At 40.2% G+C, this 25,364-nt stretch overlaps 1 protein-coding gene across 5 annotated transcripts in view; it reads right to left on the bottom strand.

Annotated features, from left to right (window-relative positions):
* LRCH1 (leucine rich repeats and calponin homology domain containing 1) overlaps positions 1–25,364 on the bottom strand; it is a 215,359-nt gene that overhangs the window by 58,005 nt on the left and 131,990 nt on the right. For all 5 annotated transcript variants that reach the window (XM_027557224.1, XM_027557225.1, XM_027557227.1 and 2 more), the window contains exons 3-8: positions 24,826–24,952; positions 13,249–13,354; positions 7,688–7,824; positions 6,759–6,886; positions 5,197–5,260; positions 1,912–2,014 (exon numbers count right to left, since the gene is read on the bottom strand). In XM_027557224.1, coding sequence (XP_027413025.1) covers positions 1,912–2,014; positions 5,197–5,260; positions 6,759–6,886; positions 7,688–7,824; positions 13,249–13,354; positions 24,826–24,952 — 665 coding nt within the window. The remainder of the gene's footprint in view (positions 1–1,911; positions 2,015–5,196; positions 5,261–6,758; positions 6,887–7,687; positions 7,825–13,248; positions 13,355–24,825; positions 24,953–25,364) is intronic.

Here is a 25,364-nt window from a genome sequence, read left to right as displayed (position 1 = left end):
TAGGAATTTGAAAAACTAGTGAACATGGTAAGAAAGTGTGGGAAAGGACAAAAGTAAGGACCCAAAATCATAACATGAAAAGTGACTATGATGAGGGCCATATGGAGGGGAAAGCGCTGTCTGTCAGAGCTCATCCAACCGGACTGGGCTCTAGATGCTGCAGGACAGGAACAAGGAGCAAAGGTGGATCTCTTCCAGCTGCTCTAGACGCTGGAAAGAACCAAGGAGGACCACATCACCTTCAAGGATTTCTGCCTGCCTGCTAAGTTGCTTCAGTCGTTTCTGACTCTTTGCGACCCCAACGAGTCCTAGCCCACCAGGCTCCTCTGTCCATGGGATTCCCCAGGCAAGAATACTGGAGGGGTCGCCATGCCTTCCTCCAGGAGATCTTCCCCACCCAGAGACTGAACCCATGTCTTACGTCTCTTGCATTGGCAGGTGAGTTCTTTACCACTAGTGCCACCTGGGAAGACCTCAAAGACTTCTAGCCAGCAAAAAACAGCCACTTCTAGAACAGAGGGAACAGTTAGAACTGGACATGGAACAACAGACTGGTTTCAAATTGGGAAAGGAGTACATCAAGGCTATATACTGTCACCCTGCTTATTGAACTTATATGCAGAGTACATCATGCAAAACGCTGGGCTGGATGAAGCACAAGCTGGAATCAAGATTGCCGGGAGAAACATCAAAAACCTCAGATATGCAGATGACACCACCCTTATGGCAGAAAGTGAAGAGGAACTAAAGAGCCTCTTGATGAAAGTGAAAGAGGAGAGTGAAAAAACTGGCTTAAAACGCAATATTCAAAAAACTAAGATCATGGCATCCAGTCCCATCACTTCATGGCAAATAGATGGCGAAACAATGAAAACAGTGACAGACTTTCTTTCCTTGGGCTCCAAAATCACTGCAAATAGTGACTGAAGCCATGAAATTAAAAGATGCTTGCTCCTTGGAAGAAAACCTATGACAAACCTAGACAGCATATTAAAAAGCAGGGATATTACTTTGCCGACAAATGTCCATCTAGTCAAAGTTATGTTTTTTCCAGTAGTCAATAATGGATGTGAGAGGTGGACCATAAAGAAAGCTGAGTGCCAAAGAATTGATGCTTTTGAACTGTGGTGTTTGAGAAGACTCTTGAGAGTCCCTTGGACTACAAGGAGATCAAAGCAGTCAATCCTAAAGGAAATCAGTCCTGAATAGAAGGACTGATGCTGAAGCTGAAGCTCCAATACTTTGGCCACCTGATGCGAAGAGCTGACTCACTGGAAAAGACCCTGACGCTGGGAAAGATTGAGGGCAGGAGAAGAAGGGGATGACAGAGGATGAGATGGATGGATGGCATCAATGACTCGATAAACATGAATTTGAGTAAACTCCAGGAGATGGTGAAGGACAGGGAAGCCTGGTGTGCTACAGTCCACGGGGTTGCAAAGTCGGACACGACTGAGCAACTGAACTGAACCGAACTTCCTCAGCTATAGATAGAGTGCTTAGAGTATCCATGTCAGAGTTTTGAATTTTAAATGAGATCACCTTCACAGATTAGCCAGTGCCTGCTGCATATGAAATGCTCAATAAACAGTAACTACTGTATTATTGTTGCCATATTTCTACATATTTTAAACACAGCATTTGGAACTTAAAAACAAGCACTTTCGCCAGACTTCCCTGGTGGTCAGTGGCTAGGACTCCATGTCCCCAATGCAGCGTCCAGGGTTCGATCTCTGGTAGGGGAAATGGATCCTGATGCCACAACTAAGAGTTTATATGCCACAACAAAATCCTACATGCCACAACAAAGATGGGAGATCCCCAGGGTCCCAACTAAGACAAGTGCAGCCAAATAACTGAACGCTATTGAAAACAAAACAATCATTTTCTTCCCATCCTTCCTTCTCAGACCTTGAACTGGGCTAAGGCGATGGCAGGAGTCCTCCTTCATTTGCTCTTCTTCCATGATGTTTGACATTGGCACATTGAGACTAACGGCGTCTTCATCAGAAGGCTGAAAAGAAACGAGGCACTGTCTGATTCAAGGGAGAAGTGTTATCAAGGCAGATTAAGAGAATGTTTTGTGATCAAAAAAAAAAAAAAAGTACTGTGATTCTCACAAATGTAGTACTGATTAAAAGAGACCAAAGGACAATGCCACTAAAATATAAATTCAAAGACCGGCAAAATTAATCTATGGTGTTTGAAGTCTGGATAGCGGCTGCCCTTGGGTTGGGGGTGAGTGCATGAGGAGGTCTTCCTGGGTGGCTGGTACAGTTCTCTTTCTCTAACTAGGAACTGTTTGTATGAGTGTGCTCGCTTGTTCAAAATTCATCAAGCTAACACACACATACTTCTCTGTACGTACGTTTTGATTTGAAAATTTTTCAGGTACCTAATGATATTTTCTAATCTAAGAGTCAGGACGCTGAGAAGGACTGGATAACACCTGATAGAATAAAGAAATAACTGGAAATCCACTACCAAGCTAGCCCTAAGTCTAATCGATCGCTATCATGGTAACGGTGCTCTGAGATCTGACAACACTGATTTACTAAAAGCACATTAAGGTTTCATGAGGCCAAATACAGAGAGCAGGCAGCCAACCCCTGAAACACCTCATTTATTCACAGTGCATCTTACACATAACATCAAGCTTCAGTTTATTTCCCTGTTTAGGTAGAGGAAGCTGTTTTAAATATAGTTTAAATATAGTACTTAAAAGGAACATGGGTTCTGTGCAATTTTCAGAATAATGCTTCTATTTAGTAATCAGACTTGGTTCTCCCTTGGGCTCTTGTTTCCCACACTAACTGATGAAGCTTGTTCAGATAATCTATGATTCTGTCACACGTGAAACATGAAGCCTCATGTATTTTCCTATGTCTCCACTTTAGCTTCACTATTTCGTGAAAAGCTTTTCCAATCACAGGGATCAGGAACCCCCACAACTTCAGGTGACTGTGGCTTGCTCCTAAACTCCCGAGGCTGTGACTTGTACCACACCGTGTTCGTCTTACTTTTGGACACACGCACAGACTGTTCAGAAACTGGCAGAAAACAAATGTGCATTTCATTCCTTACCCAGCTCCTTACTGGGCCTCACATTTGTTTTCTGCTTGTTTATCTGAGTAACAAATGTTAAAATTAATCGGACAATGGCAACAGCCAAAGAGGGGATGAGGTGTGAATTCTGAACCCCACAAGGAGATATTAAGTAGGGAGCAAGATTGACTGACCACAGATGATAACATATTCGCCAAATAAAGTGAAAATAGAAAGTTATATAGAATAATTCAGAACCTTTATCCGTGTAAAACACACATTTCTTGGAGGTGTTCTCAGGTAATGAGACTACCATGTGCAATAAACAGGAAGACAAAAAGCTAATGAGAAATGTGCACACTTTATTCTATTGAACATAATCTTTTCTGCAGTCCTTCCTTCTAACCCTCCTCCCACCTTTAAAAACTTAGCAAAATTTCAAGATATGCATCTAGTTAAAAAGGAGAAAATAAACCCTTGGCCTCCTTTTAGAATATTAGCATCCTACTTATACTAAGTGGGAACAAAAGGATAATGAAGTTCTTTGTTTAATGTTTTATTAATGAACTTAATTATCCCTAGAAGACAGACAAAGGATAAAGCAGAGTCTGTTTTAATTTAATAGAAAATAAGCTCGGGTGAGTAATTTCTGAAACAATGGGCTATTTCAGGGGACTTATGAGTTTTAATACAGCTAAGGGAGCTGAATTAAATAAAACTTGCAAAGCAATGTGTTGAGTATTTTTTCCCCCACGGAACCACAGTAAACTACTCATGTAGGTTCATAAGGGTAATTTCACATGTAGGTTCATAAGGGTAATTTCATTTTATAGATATTAGCCTTCTTTTTCTGCCTATAAACTCTTCTTCCTTTTGAAATATTCTATATTAGAAAAATATTAAGGCATACTAATTTTTAATATATTGCCTTATGAAATATTTTGTGGGAAATAAATTTAAATATCTTAGCTACATATTAAATCTCAAATGCCTAAAGAGAACAGGGAAAAGGCAATTTTCCTGGATTTATATATACAAAGAGTAAAAATTCAGATTTCTTAGAGTAACTGAGATACTAATCACATCTTAAAAGAGTATTATCAGTCGCTAAATCGTGTTTGACTCTTTTGTGACCTCATGGACTGTAGCCCACGAGGCTCCTCTGTCCATGGAATTCTCCAGGCAAGAATACTAGAGTGGGTGGCCATTTCCTTCTCCAGGGGATCTTCCCAACCCAGGAATCAAACCCATTTCTCCTGCATTGGCAGGCTATTCTTTATCACTGGGCCACCAGGGAAGCCCTTAAAAGAGTATTACAATGGTTCATAATTCAATAACCACAAAAACTCAGTGTGTGAGTGTGTATGCATGTGTCGCTCAGTCCAACTCAGTAAATTCCCTCAAAAAGGGAAGGCATCATGATGTGTGTGTGTGTGTGTGTGCATGTGTGTGTGAAGGCATCATGATACATCCACCCCTATCCCAGCTGTCCCTCTTAGGTCTGCTGGTCAAGAAACCTCATGTAATTTATTAGTGAAAGGGTTTGGGAACCTAACAAACTATATATACATAAAATGTTCTAAATGAGTTATTTATAACCACTTTACAAAACTCTAGTGTGGGAGGCCTCTTAAGTCACAAATCACCAAACTTTTATCAAATACTATCTGAAAAGAACACAATTTAAGAATTTCCGAAAAACAAATACTGCTGTAAAAATTATGGCTACTCAAAAATGCACTTCCTGTGGGGAAAATGCAATGTACATTTGATTGCTTAACATTTATGCAGGCGTATTAACAGCTTTTTCCTAAGTTACTCTGTCATTTAAAAACAAACACTGATATTTATAAAAATACTTCCTGGGTACTTGCACACCACTTAGTCATTTTATAATATTTATTAAGCATGCAAGAATATTCTGGACAATGTAAGGAGGGTGGGAGGAGGGGAAGGAGACATTTACAAAATACTAAAGATGCAGAAAAAACTAACAACAGTTAATATTTATAGAACACTTGGAAAATTTCAAATAACTTTCACAAACTTTATCACATGTTCTCAAGCAATTGCCTTTATCCAAGAGTCCAGTGAATGCAAGTAGATATACCTAGAGGCACAGAAGGAAAAGAATCTGATCCCGAACTTTACCTCTGTGGCAGATAATCGCTTGTCTCCGTTATCACTCCCAACGCCCGAATCAGAATCCTTCTTGCTGGGTTATACGCCATCGATATTGAATTCATTTAGAAAAGAATCAAAATGACAAAGTTCAAAACAACATATATCAACTTATATCAAAATAATGACTTTGCTATATAAATTTTTATTATTATCCAAAGGCAACAAATCAGGTGAATATTAAAGGATATTAAGATAAGGCCCAACTTGGGCTTCCCTCATAGCTTAGTCGGTAAAGAATCTGCCTGCAATGCAGGAAACCCGGGTTCGATTCCTGTGTCGGGAAGATCCCCTGGAGAAGGAAATGGCAACCCACTCCAGTATTCTTGCATGGAAAATCCCATGGACAGAGGAGCCTGGCAGGCTACAGTCCCTGGGGTTGCAAGAGTTGGACACGACTTAGCAACTAAACCACCACCACCAAGACAAGACCCTAATGAAAACCAGATACTTGAATGGTCTGTTGGACAATTTTTAAATTAAATTAATTAGTTAATTTATTTTTGGCCTGACCACTGACACATGAGATCTTAGTTCCCTGACTGGGGATTGAACCAGCAACTCCTGCATTGGAAGAGCAGAGTCTTACCACTGGACCACAAGGGAAGTCCCTGTACTGTCTAAATAGAATGTAAAATAAATTCCTTGTGTCCGGAGTTTCATGGATTTACATTCTACCTGAGCGGCCCATTTTTTAATCAGATAACAAATTTTCTTATTTTATTAATTCTAGCATATAAAAAAGTAAAATCTGTCAGTTGCTCTTACCTCTTATGTTATGAAATGTCCTAACTTTCAATAATTCTGTAAACTTTTATCCAGTGACTAAATAAATTTGATAGTATGTTTAAAACAATAAAATAATACTTCTTTTAAGCATTGTATAAAGGTATCATTAAGGTAGGCTGAGATCTTAAGTCACTGTATTTACTTTTTAGTAAAAAGTTCAGGAAATATTTCTGCAATGAATACATCTCAAAAACAACCTGCATGTCTACAAGTGTGTTCAGTATGAGAATTCTGTTCTCTGAAAATTCAAGGCCCAATTTATGCCACAAAACGGTCAAGGACACACGAAATGATTCTAAAGTTCCCATTCTAAACAGAAAATGGCAAAAACCATGCACAGTGCATTTTTAAAAGACAATTAAAAAAATAAAGCCTGCACTATTTCTGAACAATGTTACAGTAGCACAGTAAAAATTAACTTAGAAAACCGTGTCTCAGTTTGATACATCTGTTCGAACTGCTAAGTAAAATATACATACATTTATATTATAGATCCTATCTATAAGGCTATACATAAACAGATGTGTATATACATGTGCGCACACACATAGGCAGCACTCAAGAAGGACTGATTATGGATTAGGAGAAGGTAGATGAGATTGAAAGATGACAAAATATTATCAACATGATCAATTTTCCCTTTCTTATTCCAAAAGTGGCTGAGATCTGACGTATTTTACTGGGAGTGTGTTGGGCTAAACAAATTCTAAATGGGGCTTCCAGTCGAGGGTTGTCATACTCACCCGTCTTCCACCTGCTGGTGTAAGTGTGGCCTTTCCATGGTGTGGAGATAAAGGGAGTCTGTTGTCTTAATCTGGCATGCTTGGATGCTCAGATATTTGAATATATGCACTTTGCCCTTGGTGCAAATCTAAGGAAAAATTAATAATAAGTAGCTCCTTTTTTAAAGACAAAACAAAATGCAAACATCAGACATCTCACTCCGTATGTCTTAGTTTTTGCATTTTCACTTTAAGTAATATGTCAACAGTGATCAACAAACTTGATGTCTCCAAAACAGGTAAGATTTTAAGGCAATCATCTCCTCAAATTCTACCTGAATAGCAAACTGTGCTCAAGAAATTTCTTGTTTCTTTGCACTAAATTGCAAAATTTTAACAGAAATATATTTATGTAAAAATAGTGTAAAATGTATGTATGTCATATGACTGACCTAGAAATGTTCCAATTCTGAAAGCATGTACATTTAATTTTGTTGTCACATAGTTTAATATTTGAGCTTGAATCTTGTCTCTAAATAACTGACAGTTGTATTTTAAAATGGTCAAACTCCATTTTTCAGCTAACTTTAAAGACTCTATTACTCCTTTCATAAACCATACACTCCATGAAAAAAGTTTCAAACGCACGCACAAATGATCAATACAACTGAGTAAGTGAAATAATCAAACATCATAATTCTGGAGTTGCAGTGACCAGAACAGCGAGGTCAATGCTGGTAAACAATCTGATGTCAAGAAGATGACATATTGTAGTCAGATGTACCCGAGGTTTCAGTTTTTAAAACACTGTGACTGTTTATGATCATGTCTCACACATTAATTCTGCAGAATATAAAAAAAAAAATGGTTCTGCTGAGAGTTGCTTAGATGCTACTGATAGCATACCCCACTGCCCCCAGCAGCAACAACTTTGCTGTGAGACGCCTCACCTGTGCTGGAGGAGACTGCAAAGGGTTATTCTCAAGCAGTAATACTTGCAGCTGTTTCATCTCTCTAAAACAAATGGGAATCACGAGCACTTTATTGCAGGAAAAGTCAAACTTTACCAAGGGAAGATCTACTAGTTCTAAAAGAACAGGGAAAAAAAAAGAAAAGAAAAAAACTCAGAAAGCAACAAGACTAAGTGGCTGAACATTCAAAAAAGTTTCTGCTTATCAGGAAATATATCATTTAGCATAATTAAAATCAAGTTGTGCATGAAGAATATACATTATGTTGATATTGCATTGACCAAAAAGTCCGTTTGGGTTTAAGCAAAACTAAAAAACATGCTTTTCATTTTCATCAAGAACTTTATTGAACAACATACTCAGGAACCAAACCAACTTTTTGGCCAGCTCAATATAACATTTTACTAAAGAAGAGAGGAAAGCTTTCACTGGGGGCCCAAAAGTTTTAATTTATTGTTAGTTCTGATAAGAGCTGCAAATGCTATACATGTACAACATCTATTGTTTAAAAAGGCCTTTTTTCCAGCAAAACAATCACATAAGCCACACCACACCAAGACATGCTTATGTTTTAACTTCCAACTGTTTTCAAACAGCTTGCTAGCTTATGAATAACACGCTAATTATAACATATCCTTATGTATTCTGTGTATGTGGGTTGGCAGAATCTCAGAACAAGTTACTAAAAATATGTTCATGATTGTTTAACACCACTTTAAAAAATAAATGCTATCAAATTTGGAATTTTGCAACAGACCCTGTAATTCTGATTTGATTAGGCTTTATTCTACTGCTTTAAAAGAGGTCTTCTGTAGCTCCACAAACAAGACAGAACATTATATTTAGCATAAAATCCCCACCCAGTGGCATAGCAAACACTCAGTAATTTCAAGCATTCCAACCGACATTGGCAGCTGCAAGAAACGAACTCAAATATATTCCATAGAGCAAAGAGGCTGAGCAATGCCAGACATGTAGGGTGACACGGGGCAAATCACTAAGATCTCTGTACGAGAGGCGACAGAGGGTTCATTTCAGAACGGGCCTCACCACGTTTGTTATGAAATCTGGTAAGGGATGATACGCAGTGCTTTCAAATACTCAAGGAGTTCTCAAGCAGATGAAGGTCAGGGACTATAGGAAGAAGAGGAACCAAAGGCAGGACCTTGAGAAAGTATTCCTAATAACACTATCCCTCCACTCCCCCTGTACTGCCTGAGGGTTTTCACATTACTCAGCTAGACTACTTCATGTTCCACCAACAGAAGCTTAGCAACCCATCCCTTTTCTGAAGTCAGCTTGCTCTGGGTGTGGAGGGACATTCCCTCTTTCATACCTTAGTGAACTGCTCTATATTAAAGAAAAGTCATGAGACTGAAATGCTGGGACAGTGAACAGGGTCATTGCTCATCAGCTCCCAAACTCAGGTCATGATAGGCATGCAGTTGTGTAAGAGAAACCCAGGATGTGTATGTTTTTTAATTGGAATATAGTTGATTTACAACGCTGTATTTCAGGTGTACAGCAAAGCAATTCGGTTATACATACATATGTATGTATGTATAAGACCCTGATGCTGGGAAAGATTGAAGGCAAAGGAGAACAGGGCAGCAGAGGATGAGACTGGTTAGATAGCATCGCTGACTCAATGGACGTGAATTTGAGCAAACCCTGGGAGATGGTGGAGGACAGGAGAGCCTGACATGCTGCAGTCCCTGGGCTCACAAAGAGTCAGAAATGACTTAGTGACTGAACAACTACTATATATATTTGTTTTTTTCAGACTCTTTTCCTTTATAGTTTATTGCAAGATATTGAATATATCTTCCCTGTGCTATAGAGCAGGGCTCTGTTGTTTATCTATTTTATATATAACAGTGTGTATCTGCTAGTCCCAAACTCCTAATTAATCTTCTGGTAACCCTAAGTTTCTTTTTTTATGTCTGTGAGTTTATTTCTGTTCTGTAAATAAATTCATTTGTTTTTAGATTCCACATATAAAAGCGTTATCATAAGGTATTTGTACTTCTCTGTCTGACTTCTCTAATCTCTAGGTTCATTCATGGTGCTGCTAACAGACATTATTTCATTCTTATTCGTGGCTGAGTAATATCCCATCATATATATGCACCACACCTTCTTTATCCATTCATCTGTTGGTGGACAGTTAGATTGCTTCCATGTCTTGGCTATAGTACATAGTACTGCTGTGAACATTAGGGTGCATATATCTTTTCTAATCAGAATTTTTGAAATCTAATTCAAGCTGGATGTGTATTTTTTTAAATTGCCCCCAAGGAATTCTCTGCTCAAACCCATCTCTCTGATCAATAGCAGGATAAGTGACCTTCCCCAGGCCTCACTTGTCCCAGCTGCTTTGATGAAGTGCTTGGACAGCAGTGGGAGGTAGGTAGGAGGTGAGCCCTGGGACTGCATGGAATCATGAAACTTAAAAGGAAGAGCTCTTTCCACTTCATAGTTTGTTTCTAAAAACAGAGCTGAGAATTAGGGGGACTATATATAAAAAGAATATCTCTTTGCTGTAACTTCCAGTAATATGAATCCATCTCTCCAATGGTTGACTCGACTCTCATCAAGTTAGCTTGGCAAATCAGGACGAAGTTTAACCGGACTCTGGCTCTTCAACAAATTGCCACTTAAAATGAAGACTTTTAAGCAAGAGTAGGAGAAGGAAATGGCAACCCACTCCAGTGTTCTTGCCTGGAGAACCACAGGGACAGGGGAGCCTGGTGGGCTGCCGTCTATCGGGTCACACAGAGTCAGACACGACTAAAGTGACTTAGTAGCAGCAGCAGCAGCAGCAGAGAGAAGATACAGCAGAAGGGGAAAGAAGGTAACTTAAAGTAAAAGATGGGTTTTATAATGACTATTCCTTTTAGTGCCTGTTGGGGACACAATTACCATTTTAGTTTAGGAATGCAAGAACCCGACAGTTTCACAAGGAAATGGAAGAGAAAATGTTAACTCTGCTCAGAAAAGGTCAAAAGAATAGGAAAAGGGGTGGTAAGAAATAACAAAGAACACTGAATCCCACTGCTCTCTGTCCACTGCAAAGAGAAGCAATGAATGACTGCCTTAACACTCTGTCTGTTCTGGGCCCGGAAAGTACAAAGTCAGAGTCTCCCCGCTGCATTAGGAAAAACACCATAAAACTGATCTGGGCAATAAGGCCACAAACGTTTCCCCTCCTCCTCAGATTGAAAGTATATGAGGAGGGATACGAAAGAGGAAAAGTGAGTGAGTAAATACTAAAAGTCTTTAAATTCACTGCCTCAGAGCATTATCAATGCTCTTTTGTTAACAGAGTTCTCCAGAGTGAAGCAAAAAGACACTTGATATTCAGGAAATTATTTTTTAAAAAAAGATTTTCCAGTAAACTAAAGCTTTAGCTCTTGGTGTTTATTAAAATATGGAACCTGAGAAAACACAATTATGGAAAGCATAGGAATTTGTAACCGTTCTTTTTAGAAGGAGTGTTTTTAAGTTAAGAGAGAGCAAGGAACAGTGTCAGAAACAAATCTCTTGATTTTACAGATGCACTTTCTTCCCTCATGTTTCTATTACAGAAAACTGTTAAATGATTAAATTAAAAAAAAAAAAGAGTTCAATAATTAGTGATGATTTCTCAATAATTAACATAAGAGCTTAACTTTAAATGAAAGTTTTCCTTAATGCTATGAAAGGTTATATGCTTACAGATTTGCTGTCTATATAATAAGTTTTTCCTTTGTACTTGCTCAAACCAAGGAAACAATTTCATCCATTGAGAAGTAGAACTGCATAATGACAAAATGAAAAATCACTGTTTTTATGCCAAGTCATCTCAGGTAATAAAGTAATAAATCTTTATGCTTAGTTTCTAATGTTCCTTCTTTAAAATACTAGTCAGGATGAGAAAGGTGAAGATGGAAGATAACACTAAAAGCAGATGACATTTTATAAAGTTCTTTCTCTTTCATGAGCTCCATTTTCTTGCTTTGAATAATGAAGCATTTCAAGCCAAAGATCATGAAACAGGAACAGAATAATAAAAATCAGGCAGTTCTAAAATAGCTGTGTGAGGGTCAGATTAACCAAATGCTGTTTCCAAATAAACATTTTAGCTTTGAGGTATATTTGCAAATGTAAATTTGAAACTGGGCATGGCTAGTGTGCTCATATGAAAAATGACAGAAATCAGTGTCATCTTGGAAAACTAGAATACGTTCTGGAGAAACCATTCAACATCACATCGTTCATCAACTCATCCCTGACTCAGGTCCAAATGAGGATCCCCAAATGTGAAATTCAGATCCAGTACCACCTACAAGGCTGCTTATCAAAGTTCTTAATGGCCTAACACTTCTGAACATATATATATCTTTTTTATTTACTTTTATTATATTGAAGTAAAGTTGACTGACAATTTTTTTGTATTGAGTATCTTCTTACTTGAACTTCAACACAACATCATATCAGAGGGCATAATATGGAAGCCCAGAGACGCAGAGAAACGTTTGCCTGAGTCTGTCTCCTAGGCGGTGCTATCTGCAGGGCTCTGAGTTCGTGCTGTGTCTTTGGGGACCTGAGTCTCTAGAGCCATCCTTGTTCCAAGTTTCAAGAAATTCATCAAAACAACCAGAGCTGAGGGTCCAAATTTCACTTCAGGGGGCACACCCTTGCCTGAAGCATGGATCCAAGACATCCTTGCTCCAGGCTTCAAGAAATTCTTCAAAACCACCAGAGCTAGGGGTCCAAATTTCACTTCAGCAGAGGCACACCCTGGCCTGAAGCACGGATCTGAGACACAAGGTGAATCCTGGACCTGCAGGACCAAGCACAGCAGCTAACTGTTGGCTGGACAGTTGAGGACATCACACGTCCACACCAACAGCAACTCATGCTGCCTCCTGATAGTAGCTGGATTCTGTGCCCCCCAAACTCCTATGTTGGAACCGTGACCCCCATCCCAAGTTCCTCAGAATGTAACTGTATTTGGAGGCAGGCAGGGCCTTTAAGGGGTAAGTGAGTTAATGGGGTTATCAGGTAAGAAGGGTCCTAACCCAATATGATGGGTGTCCTCACAAGAAGAGGAGGTTAGGACACACAGAGCGGGAAGTCGGCATGAAAACACAGGGAGAAGATGGCCCCCTGCAAGCCAAGGAGAGAGGCCTCTGAAGAGACAAAACCAACCAACACTACGATCTCAGACTCACAGCTTCCAAACTGCAGGAAAATACATTTCCATTGTTTAAGCCACTCAGTCCTTGGGACTTTGTTATGGGAATCTGATAAAATTAACACCACACACACACACACACACACACACACATGGCTTTATACGGGGGGGATGATTTTGTTACTGAAACCCTTGACTAAAATTACAACGTGAATGTAACTTCTCTGTTATCTACACATGAAATTCAAATTATAATTAATAGGTACATACAAACATGACTGGATTTACCTTCACAGAGGTTATTAAAAAACAATAAAAGGCTTCTGTTTGATTCCTTTTCCCCTCTATTTTTTTTTTTTACCTTGTGGTAAAACTTTAAGGTAATTCCTTCTGACATTCAGTTCTCGTAGGGATTTCAGTTGCCCTATCTGCTGAGGCAGGGCTGTGATCTCATTGCAGCTGACGTCCTGCATCGCAAACAAAAAGAGAAACAATAAAGGCCTTTCGCTGGGAAATCAAGCATTTCAGGGGAAATCTCCTTAAGGAATTTAAATATTAGGATAACTGTACAGGTACATTTATATATTGGTCTCCAGGTCCGAGGCCAAGTGAGGCTCATCACAGAGAAAAAGAAGACAGTACAATGTTTTTATTAAAAACATCCTCTGGGGAGAGAAAAGGTGAAAAGAGGCATGTTAGTAGCCTTTTGTAGCTACTCTTGGGCTGCTGCATTTACATGCTTCAGTCTTACTTAATTCTCACAACAAATCCATAGGACAGTATTACTGGCCTAATATGCACAGATCAGAAAAATGAGGCCCAGGAAAGTTCTGTCAATTGTCCAAGGCTTGCAGAGTAAACACTCAGAACCAATTCCCAACCCACTGTTCAGCCACTACCCTACCTCACCAGAGGCTCACAATTTACAGTGTATAACTATGTATATTAATGCATTGTTTAGATATGTTATTTATTTTAAATGTAATTCTTATCAGAAGGCTGAAAACTTTGGACTGGAACATGTTTATAAACATTTACAAGCAAGACTGTGGAGGATGGAGACTGTGTCTTCTCTGCCTTGGAAAAAATAATACTCCACTGGTAATCAACAAAGGTCCATCTAGTCAAAGCTATGGTTTTTCCAATAATCATGTATGGATGTGAGAATTGGACTATAAAGAAAGCTGAGCACAGAAGAATTAACACTTTTGAACTGTGGTGTTGGAGAAGACTCTTGAGAGTCCCTTGGACTGCAAGGAGAGCCAACCAGTCAATCCTAAAGGATATCAGTCCTGAATATTCATTAGAAGCATTGGTGCTAAAGCTGAAACTCCAATCCTTTGGCCACCTGATGCAAAGAACTGACTCATTGGAAAAGACCCTGATGCTGGGAAAGATTGAAGGCGGGAGGAGAAGGGGACAACAGAGGATGAGATGGTTGGATGGCATCACCGATGCGACGGATAGGAGTTTGAGTAAGCTCCAGGAGTTGGTGATGGACAGGGAAGCCTGGTGTGCTGCAGTCCATGGGGTCGCAAAGAGTCAGATACAACTGAGCAACTGAACTAAACTGAATCATTGATTAGAACCATCTCGACACATGCAAAATGGTGGCCATGATATCTTTAATCTTCTATCGTATTATCATCCCTAATCCCACTCTTCCTCTTGTCCCTGGCAGCTCTGCCCTGCTCTGCCCTGCCCTCCACCTCCCTCACCCCAGCCACCCACTTAGTCCAGACTAGCAGCATCTCTCAGCCAGACACTATAATGGTCTCCTGGTTGTCTGCAAGCATCCAGCTCCTCCTTGGATCCATCCTTCACACAGTGAAGATTTACAGCCTGAACTTCACCGTGTCCTCCACCAGCTCAAACATCTGCAGCAGCTCCTTAGAAACTTTAGGATAAAGTACCAAGCTCAAAACCACTCAATTGTTTGCCTCCTCCTGTAAGCCCGCGAGCTCCTAGATGGAAGAGACTATTTCTTAGCCACTTTGATCTCCTGGTGCCAAGCAGAATGCCAGGTAGAAAGTACAAGATCAGTAAATATTGGATAAAACGTCTTAAACCGCTTTATGTTGATGCTCCATGATGCTGCAGTTTATTCTGTCTCTGGCTGGGAGCCCAGGAGGCCCCAATACACACACCAAACTTCTTGAAGGTCTTGCTTGGTGTCACAGAACCATAGGTATATTTGGACTACAAATGATCCCAGTGAGATCAAGTCTGTAAACATCCCACACCACTGCTGAATCTATAAAAAACTCCCCCTTCACTCTTCCTTTTAGAAGGAACAAAGCCTTGTTTCATAATCACTTATATGAGAGGAACTCATTGACCAGTTCCCTGAAACCCCCAGGCTCTGTGTAAGAGCAGGGCTGCACAGAGCACAGTGGATCGCTGTCCTCTGATCCCATCTCTTTTCAATATCCTCAGGTGACCTGCCAATCTGTCATGGTCATGAAGGTGTTACATGGATATCACTTGATGAAAAGGAATAACATCACTCCTACTGAAGGCATTTAAGCTGTGATCTATGAAGTCTGGGCACACACACTGGAATCAGCCCACTCAGCAGTCTGACTTGGGGTAGAGGTGGGGGGCTATCATGTGATAGGTTAAGGACATTAGATGTTTGATGGCATCACCCCCAAGCTGGCTGTTGCTGCATTGCTTCTGGCCCAGAAAAGTCACGCCAAATTTTATGAAAGGCTTCCCTGATGTTTAAAAAAAAAAAACCCACAAGCACATCTGCAGAGACATAAAAGTCTAAGGAAGTTAATTACATAAAGGAGGTCTAGAGATTGGCTCAGTCACTCTTACACCCTCACTGAGTCAGTAAATTATTCTGCCTTTCTGAATATACTTCCATGTATGAGAAGTAAAAAGTGAAATGCCATCTTTTCCCGATTACTACAGCACCTCATCAGCCATAGAAGTCAATAACCAAACCCGTGTTTTATCTTTCTTTGCTTCAACCAAGTTACAAATTCTCAAGAAGTGCCATTTTAAAATCTAAGAGCCTTCACACAAATGGCACACAGGTGAGCCCTAGAAATATATGAAATTAAATTATTTTATTGGACTCAGGATCAGGCACAGTCAGATTGTTGATGGCTGACAGGAAGGGAAGGTCATGGAGGAAGAATTAGTGAGATTATTTTCCACCTTTAAGGAGAATTTATGATGACAGCTGAAATGTTTTTATAAGTCTGTGAATGATAGCATGAGAAAGATACTTTTGCAGAATATGGGAACTGCAGATTTTTCTATGTGAAACTGATGACTTTGAGGTTTCAAACACATGATTTTAAAAAAATCTTTCTCTTAAAACAAGAGAGGTGGGAAGGGCAAGCCAAGAGAAACTAGATATATTTAGGCAGCATTATGAAATAGTCTGAGATAAAATGCATTTTTATTCAACTTTTTTTCTGTATACTATATTCACCTTGCACATTGTTGATTGCCGCTGGTTAAGTCATGAAATTAAGAGTCTGCTGTTTCCCTAAGCTTCCCTAAATATAATTTAGGGAAGGAAATTACTTCCAAATATATGTTGGAAGTAATTTTTCCAACATATATTTCTAAATGGCTTTATCAAAGAAAGTAGACTCCCCTCAGTTATATTTAAATACTTACTTACCAGCAGGGGAAATGCTTTCTTAATTTATTTTTTTAAAGAACTTCACATAATGTTAACAACAAGCTTTTCCTTCTAACTTACAAGACAGGACATCTGTAGACCATTAGAAACACAAAGTCCAATTGTCCATTCACATTTTGAAGGGTATATGGTGAAGGTCACATTATTTTAATAATACTCTGCACTGCCACCAGTTACTTCCTGTTCTGCCAAAATAACGAGGGGAAAGCGAGAGAAAGACTTTTCACTCTTGTATGATCTATACTGCAAAACCGTGCTAACCTCTTCCTTCTCAGCTACTAAACTCTGCCCAGTTTTAAAGAGGTTATGAATTCTGTCACAAAAGTAAAACCACATAGGTAATTATGTCTTAATTAGTTGGGGAATGAGGAGGAGGACAGAGAGGAAAATAGTCTAGATGTTTTTGGATAAGATACTTCAGGTTAGAAACTGAAAAAGCAACATTCCTAGAATAGCTTGGTTCTTTAGAACATGTCTTTCCCCACTTGGTCTAAAAGAAAGTATGTTTTTTGTTTTTGTTTTTTTAGGGGGGAGAGTTCATTTTTAAAAGATATGATTTAAAAAATACATTTAAAAAATAAACATTAATGCCCCATATTGCTTCAGTAGTGATAATTTATCAAGTTATAAGTTCCAGATCCAGGAGCTTCTTCAGCTAATCAAATGAATCCCTTCTGAATTGCCTCTTAGCCCTAAGCTATGTCTCGCAGAATAATTACTGCAAGCTATAGAGAAACCATATACTTAGCATTATAATATTGAAAATATACAGAAAGGCCCAAAAGCAAGAATCTTAAATGTGTCATAAATACTTAAATCTATTCTTTTTGAAACAGAAATGAATCTAATCATTATGTATTACATAATCACATAAACACTCAAACTCAAGTCTTATGGGCCAGCCAATTTTCTCATTTAGATTAAAAAAACAAAGAACATCAGAACTCCAGCAATGACTTAAAATACACGTATTTTCCGCTGGTTTAATCAAAATGCTCCGAAGCAACCCAAAGAAAGACTTTATAAGTTAAGATTCTCATTTATCACAACCCTTCTGGGCAATTACCAAAAAAGTCTCTAGAAGGGTTAGAAGCATGTTCAAGATTAATACATTTTAGCTGACTGACTGCTAGTTGCAAACTTACCTTCAGAATGCAAAAATGACAAGGATTTAAAATATTAGCATAGGTTCAAGATTATTAAAGCAGGAAAGGTTCATTTTCAGAATATAACATTTTTAGAAAGACTAGACCTGTTTTTTCAAGTTGTAACTTTTAATGAAAGCCAATATAATTAAGTGTGTCAAGACGATTTTTGGTTAGAAAAGGTTTCCTGGGAGACCAGGCTACGCTGCAAAACTACTTGTGGGATTCTCATGAGCTATCTCCCCGACTCTTGGGTTTTCAAAATTTTAGTGTTGTTATACTATGGCTTAAGTCATATTTTAAAATCTTGCTCTTTATTTAACAGAAGAAAATGTGAACATCCTAACAGGAAATACAAGCTATTAATATTACTGGCCTCCCATGATGTGGCCATGTCTTTGGTGTGACTCCCACTGTGCAACTTGAGGGCAGTATCTTAACCTCTCTGTTCCTATGTAAAAAGAAGAGACGAGATTATAGATCACTCTAGTTTCCTTACAACATCAGGAAAATCCTTCTACCACATTAGAAATAATGAAGAAATCTGTTGAAAGATAGATTACTTAACTGACTTAGGAGTAATGTCAATTTTGATTTTTTAGCAATCAAAAATCTAAAAGCCTGTAGTAAGAACTTTTTAAAACAAATTGGTATGTTCATTTAAATTCAAAATTTTTTCAAGCAACCTCTGGTATGATAAATTATTACCTCTCAACACTTACCGAGAGTCTCTTTCTAGTATAAAATTCTAGTTCACACCCTTCCACGTTCCCACAAACACATACCTCACCCCCCGGCTCTCCATAAGAAATGCAGAGGTAGAAGCTACAGAAGGGACCTTGAACAGGCCTTGGTTCTCCAATTCTCTAACAGAAACCAGAGGGGCTGGGAGGCATCTGCAGAGACTAGGAAAGGACCTAGGATTTGATTAGACGTGAATTCCTGTCTCCATTACATCTACCTCAGAGACCGGCATGCTGCACAGAAAAACAATAAAGAAGAGATTTTCCTTAGAAGCTGCTCAATACATCCTGTGTCTACTCTATTCTTGAATTCCAACTCTCCACACAACCACACATTTCACACACAAAAAAAGAGGGGGAAAAAAAACAATAGTGTGTCTAACTCAGGGCCAGAAAATGCACCATCTAGTCAGTTATTACCTGAGTCAGACCCTGAGAGTTTTGGGGTTGAAAAAGCAGGTTTCTAAAACAGTGGTATTATGTTCTCTTACGTGAAGCTAAGCACAGGAACACAACTTTCACCCAGAGCATGGAGACAGGACTGAGGAAAACCAAACGAGAGACGGACCACCTGTGGACCCCAGTGAGCCAGCACAATCGGAGAACCAGCGAGACCAAAGTGAAAGTGACAGTGAAGTCGCTCAGTCGTGTCCAACTCTTAGCGACCCCATGGACTGTAGCCTACCAGGCTCCTCTGTCCATGGGATTTTCCAGGCAAGAGTACTGGAGTGGGGTGCCACTGCCTTCTCCAGGAGATCTTCCCGACCCAGGGATCGAACCCGGGTCTCCCGCATTGTAGGCAGACGCTTTACCGTCTGAGCCTCCAGGGAAGATAGTGACCTTTGACAAATACCCCATAAAAGGTTCTCAAATTATTGTGTTCTTAGTGTGCCTGTCTTCTTCAGAGCCATCTGTTAATTATAAAATGGCTTCATACAATATTTCCCACCAAATATTTAACACACCTTATCCTTTAGGTATGATCTGACAAGTAAACACACACACACACACAACAAAAGACAAGTTTGAAGGATCTTTAAGAATAAAGTGATGTTTAGCCAACTCAAGAGAGGTCTATTGACCCTTGTGCCTGGCTTGTGGCTCCTCAAGGAGGAAACTCTCACAGACACTGTCCATTTGTACCACACCCTGTTTTGTAACATTTTCCCTGCTGTTCATGGCCTGCCACAACTTTAACGGGAAAACCACTGCAAGCTGAAACAGGGAAGCTCCACAGAAAGAAACCACGGCTTCTCTCCACGAGAGGTTTGCAATCCAGATGAGGGCCCGGTGAGCTCAGCCGCCGTTGTGCCGTGCAAAGGTTTCAGTTTTCACTCCTGCTTCACCACATCGTAGCCCCATGACTTTGGGTAAGTAATTCTGAAACCCAAACTTGTCTGTGAAAGGGAGACAGGATATCCACCTTGCTGGGCGATTGTCAAGATCGAATGAGAGAACACATGTCAAATATACCCAGCGAAGTGTGTGGCATACAATGTAAGTGCTCAGTAAATGCCAGTGCGGTGTATCTGTCCCTGATAGAAAGAACACGCAAATATAAAGACTTAACAAAGGAACAGAGACAGCTACAGCTCTAAGGAGACAAGCAATACAGAAGTAATGCAGTGCCCAAGGAGGTCAAAAAGTCCTACATCAGTCCCATCAGTTTGTGCTTCAAACTCAATAGAGCTTAGGCTCAGGCTCCCTAAGTTTTCCAGCACCTGAAACGATGCGTTAATCCACCCTGGCCTCTCCTGTGGATTTAAGAAAAAAAAAATCTCAGAAGTACTTCTTAATTGAAAGTCTTCAGGGAAGGAGGAAAAATTGCTTATCCATATCTTTGCACAATCACTAAATGCCAATGCTTTGTGTTTTAAGATTCTTAGGTAACTGATATATTCAGGAAGGTAAGATACTGTATTCCAACTCCAACTCCTCTCAAAAATCAGAGAGGGCACCTCCTTTCTTACAGGTGGCCACAGTGCTATCATTTTTGTCTTTTAAGCCAACGATGACTCTTGAAGAGAAGAGTTTACAACTCAGTTTAGGATACTCTTCGAGTCTAACATGAACATTTCAAAATATTTCTTCCAAAATAGTTAAACAATGCTCAGAGCCTAAAAATAAACTGTGAGATTTTTATCAGCACTTAGGTGGCTTCATGTAGCCTGAATGCTTGGGGAGCTCCCAAAATTTTCTTCTTCTTTTTTTTTTTTTTTTGCAAGTTGGTTACTATGTAAGGGAGCCTCCCATGCAATTCCAGAATCATTTCAGGCTCCCCAGGGAATTTTTTTTCCCAACTGATAGCTAAAAATCCTCTGATGTGGTTACCTGTAGTATCAGTACTATTTTAAGCAAAGAGATAGGAAAGATAAATAAGAACTGATGGCAACCAGTCATTTTTAGTCTGTGACCTTAAGCAAGGCCAGTCACCCTTTGTGATTAAATAATGGCAACTTATTAAATATTCATCAACTTTGCAAATAAATGCTTTTTGCAAAGATCATGCTTGCTCATAGAGCAGAAAGAACACGGAATACAGGGTTGCCCATGAAGGGTGACCATGAGCCGCATGTGGCTACTGGCCAAGAGAAGTGTGGCCAGTCCAACCTATGATGTGCTGCGGGTGGGAAATACACAGTTGACCTTAAAAGCTTAGGATGAAAGAAAGGCTGTAAAATATCTCATCCATTTTATATTGTAGAGATGCTGAAACAATATTTTGGCTATCTAAGGTTAACTAAAATATGCTGTAAAGATGACTTTCACTTGCTTCTGTTCTTTTAATGTGGCTACTAGTACACTTAAAATGACATTTGCAGAAGAACAAATATTGTGTGATATCACTTATATGTGGAAACCAAAAAAAAAAAAAAAGGTATAAGTGAATTTATTTACAAAACAGAAATAGAGTCACACATGTAAAAAACAGTCTTATGATTACCAAGGGGGAAAGGGGAGGATGGATAAACTGGAAGACTGGGACTGGGATAGGTACACACTACTAAATATAAAATAGATAACTAATAAGGACCTTCTGTACAGCACAGGGAACTCTACTCAGTACTCTGTAATGACCTATAATAGGAAAAGAACCTTAAAAAAGAGTGGATATATGTATAGCTGATTCACTTTGCCATACAGCAAAAAGTAGTAAATCAACTATATCCCAATTTTTTTTTTTTTTAAGGCAAAAACAAAAACAAAAATGACATTTGCTGCCTGCATGGTCTTTTCACAGAACCGTGCTAGCTGAGTGCATTTCTGTTTGGGTTGTAAGTCAGTTACGCCAGGGTGACGTTCCAGGCGTCGCTCACCATCTCTCTGCCTTGGATTTCTTCTTCTGCAATTTGTTGAAAGTCTGGACTAGACGTCTTTTAAAAAACCCCTATGGCTCTAACATTACAGGGCTCAGGCGTTCAACAGTTTATTGCTAGTGGAGAAAACACACAAGGAGGGGGTTGATGACGGTGCTGGATCCAGGAAGCAGAGCAGCCTTCTCTGGAGCTGGGGTCTGGTCAGGGAGCAAAGAAAAGCCCCAGAGCACCCCTTACAGCCAGCCAGCAGCTCATGTGCCCCGAGGCTGCAGACGGTGCTCTTCCACCTCTGCCGCACGCCAGCCCAGCAGCTGACAAGAGTGTCCAAGGAAAGCCCTGCTCCGTGTGGGGCTGGCTCCAGGGCTCAACACGTGTGCCCCCTCTTAGCGGATGAGCAGGCTGGTAGCCGCACAGCTGAGGGCGGGCACGCTGTCGGCTTAAGCCCGGGTGCAGCGGGACTGAAACACACGCTGGCTGCCAAACACTGACCTCACCGACGTGCCATCCATCCTCTCCATGGGAGCCTGAGCAGTGGAAAAAACCCAACTCCTTATTCACACTGGATCGGCAAGACCTAATCCAAATTCTAGTAAACTGAGATTTGAGTGTTCATCACACTCCTAAAAGAAGCATTTTTTTTTTAAAGGCATATAACTCTCAGTTTCATCCAAAGTGTTTTTGGTATACTTTTTGTTTTCTGGAATCAGTTAATATGGAAACTTCTGAATTAACTCAGACTGAAAGACAGAGTCGCCCCTTACTGGCACGGCACATGAGGGTCTTCCCAATCTATCCCAAGCCACCTTCTTGGCCCACTCTCCCCGACCTAAATAGTAGCCCTTAGCAATCATGTTTTGGGGATGTCAATCTTGTGTCAGGGGCTTCCCTCGTGGCTCAGTGGTAAAGAATCCTGCTAACATAGGAGACGTGGGTTTGATCCCTGGGTCCAAAGATCCCCTGGAGAAGAAAATGGCAATCCACTCCAGTATTTTCACCTGGAAAGCTGCATTAACAGAGGAGCCGGAGGGCTATAGTCCATAGGGTCAGAGATAGTCGGACGCAACTTGGTGACTAAACAACGTCTTGTGTCAAGCACTGGGATACAACAAGTAACACGCTGATCCAGTGCTGAAGCAGCTTTCTGGGTTTAGTGGGTACTGACCTAGAGAACGCCAAGTGAGAAGACAAATGTGGTTCCACGAAAATTCAGTGCTATGTAGAGTGCTGGCCTTAGGAGCACCCTACTCTGGCTTGGAGAATCTGGGAAGGATTTTTGGAGGAAGTGAAATCTGGCTAAAAATTGACCAAGCAAAGAAGAGAAGGAAGAAACAGTCCTTGCAGAAAGAGTGATGTGCTCAAAAGTGCTCACAAGTCTGTCCCTTACATGGACTTATGTAAGGAGACTCTCAAAGGTCTCTTCTGTACAAACCATTCTCAACCCAGGACTGAATCAATCAGTCCCCAGGCCAAGCACTTACTTCTTGTAATAGAGACTTTGTAGGAGGAGTGTATCCGCCCAAATTAATATCTGTCTTCTTTCGGAATCATCCCTCTAGGTGGCACTCAAGCAGCCACGTCAGAGCAGTGTGGCCGAAGGCCCTGGGCATCGCTGACCCCGAATCAGGAGAAGACACAGGATCCAGATCTCGTCTCTCCAACTCAGAAACCAGGGCTGAAACATGCTAGCAGGTCCTGCTAAATGCTTTAGCTGAAGAACATTTAACCTTGGGATCTGTGGGCGAGGCAACCTCTCCACCGTACAGAAAAGTATGGAAAGCTGAGTAAGAAAACCAACGGCCGCCATGCTTCTCAATACCTTTCCAGTGTCTTCTGCCGGTCACTCATAATCCCTGACCAGATGCCGTGGTACCAGTGATGTGACGACCCCTGTATCCTTACGACTCATCCCAGCTCTTGGTGTGAGCTAGTGGGCATGAGCTTCAGATTCTGCTGTCACAGAAAAAGGCACTCTTTGTAGAGCTCTGTTGTCTTTACGCCACAATTATTTACTTCTTTCCTAAAGTCAAAGTGGATACGTACGTGACGTGGGTACTGTTCCTTTCTGAGCCAATTCCAGACGCACACCTGACCATGGAGTCCCAGCACACTCTATCTGGGCCCCATAAGCCATCACCCCAATATTCCAGGTAGTCACAAAGAAATGAACTGGAACTGGCACGCAAGAGAAGAGTTATTGGCCATCAATGTCCTAGACCGGGAGTCTGTTTCAAGGAAGGTACTGTGTCCTTTTCGTGGTTGTAATCAGAACATCCTGTTTTTTGCTTAACACAGGGACAGCTGCAAAGAGTCGGCCATGACCGAGCGACTGGACAACAACAGGGACAGTACTGAAGGATGCTTGTTGGAGGATAAATTGTGATGATTATGGTTGAGCCCAGTTGCTTGTTCTTGCCTCTTCGTTCACCCAAGATACCTTAGCTCAATGGAAGTCGAGAAAGAACTCACTTTTTTCCCCTTTTAGAAACAAGGTCAGTAACTCAATTAGTGGTGAAAGAGCTGACCTCTTGGCTTCAGGTACGTACTTCCAACCCATCTCTGCCTATTTATAATTTGCTCTTCTTTCTTATCCCTGGGGTTATGGTCACATTCTAAAGTTACATCAATTTGGGGCAATGGTTACTAAAATCCTTATAGAATCAGAGCATGCTGTTCTTTCTGACTTAATTATACACCTTCACAAAGTGTGGCCTACTAATTAATTTGCAGATTATTTTGCCAGTGTATCCATATTTCATTACAAACTTACTTATCCAATCTGAAAAAAAAAAGTGATCTAACTACCATAGGATAATTTGTGAACCTGAGGAACTATAAATCCTGCAAACTTCAGGAAGTGTAAACTACAGGAAACCTGTAAATTTCCAGAACTCCTTGTCACAGCAAAGCCATGATTATTCCCTTCCCCACTTAATGTCTTTATCATATACAGACCTCCAACAACATGATCTTCTCTCCTTGACCCCCTGTAGGAAAAAGTCTTTCTGATTACCTTGATGGGCTATGATTAGCAAACAAACAAGAAGGGCATCTGAAAAATCAGTAACATACCAACTCCATTAACTGTTTGAGCTGACCTATCTCTTCAGGCAGTGATCCAAGTTTGTTGTTACTTGCGATTAAGACTTTGAGAGGGAGACCACACAGGCAGGCCGGCAGGGCGGACAGCTGATTCCGACTGCAAAGAAACATAAGAACTTTGGTAAACATGCAGGCTACTTCATACTGTTTGTGAACATATTTGTTTTTAATGTCTTTCCACTCGTACTGTCTTTTTTAAGATTTTTTTTCCCCTTGATATGGACTATTCAGCTTTTACTGAATTTGTTATACTATTGCTTGCTTCTGTTTTATGTTTTTTTTGCTTTTGTTTTTTGTTTTTTTGGGGGGAGCCTGTGGGATGTAAGCTCCCCAACTAGAGATTAAACCCACACTCCCTGCGCTCGAAGGTGAAGTTTTAACCAGTGGACCACCATGGATGCTCCTGTGAACATGTTTTTAACGAGCAAGGAGAAAGGTGTGATCTAAGAAAACATTTTGCAAATACAAAAAATCCAATAAACTTTCTATATGTGTAAAAATTCAAATCC

This window comes from Bos indicus x Bos taurus, chromosome 12 (assembly GCF_003369695.1).
Source record: "Bos indicus x Bos taurus breed Angus x Brahman F1 hybrid chromosome 12, Bos_hybrid_MaternalHap_v2.0, whole genome shotgun sequence".
NCBI classification, from domain to species: domain Eukaryota; kingdom Metazoa; phylum Chordata; class Mammalia; order Artiodactyla; family Bovidae; genus Bos; species Bos indicus x Bos taurus.
This window is presented reverse-complemented; position numbering and strand designations above follow the sequence as displayed.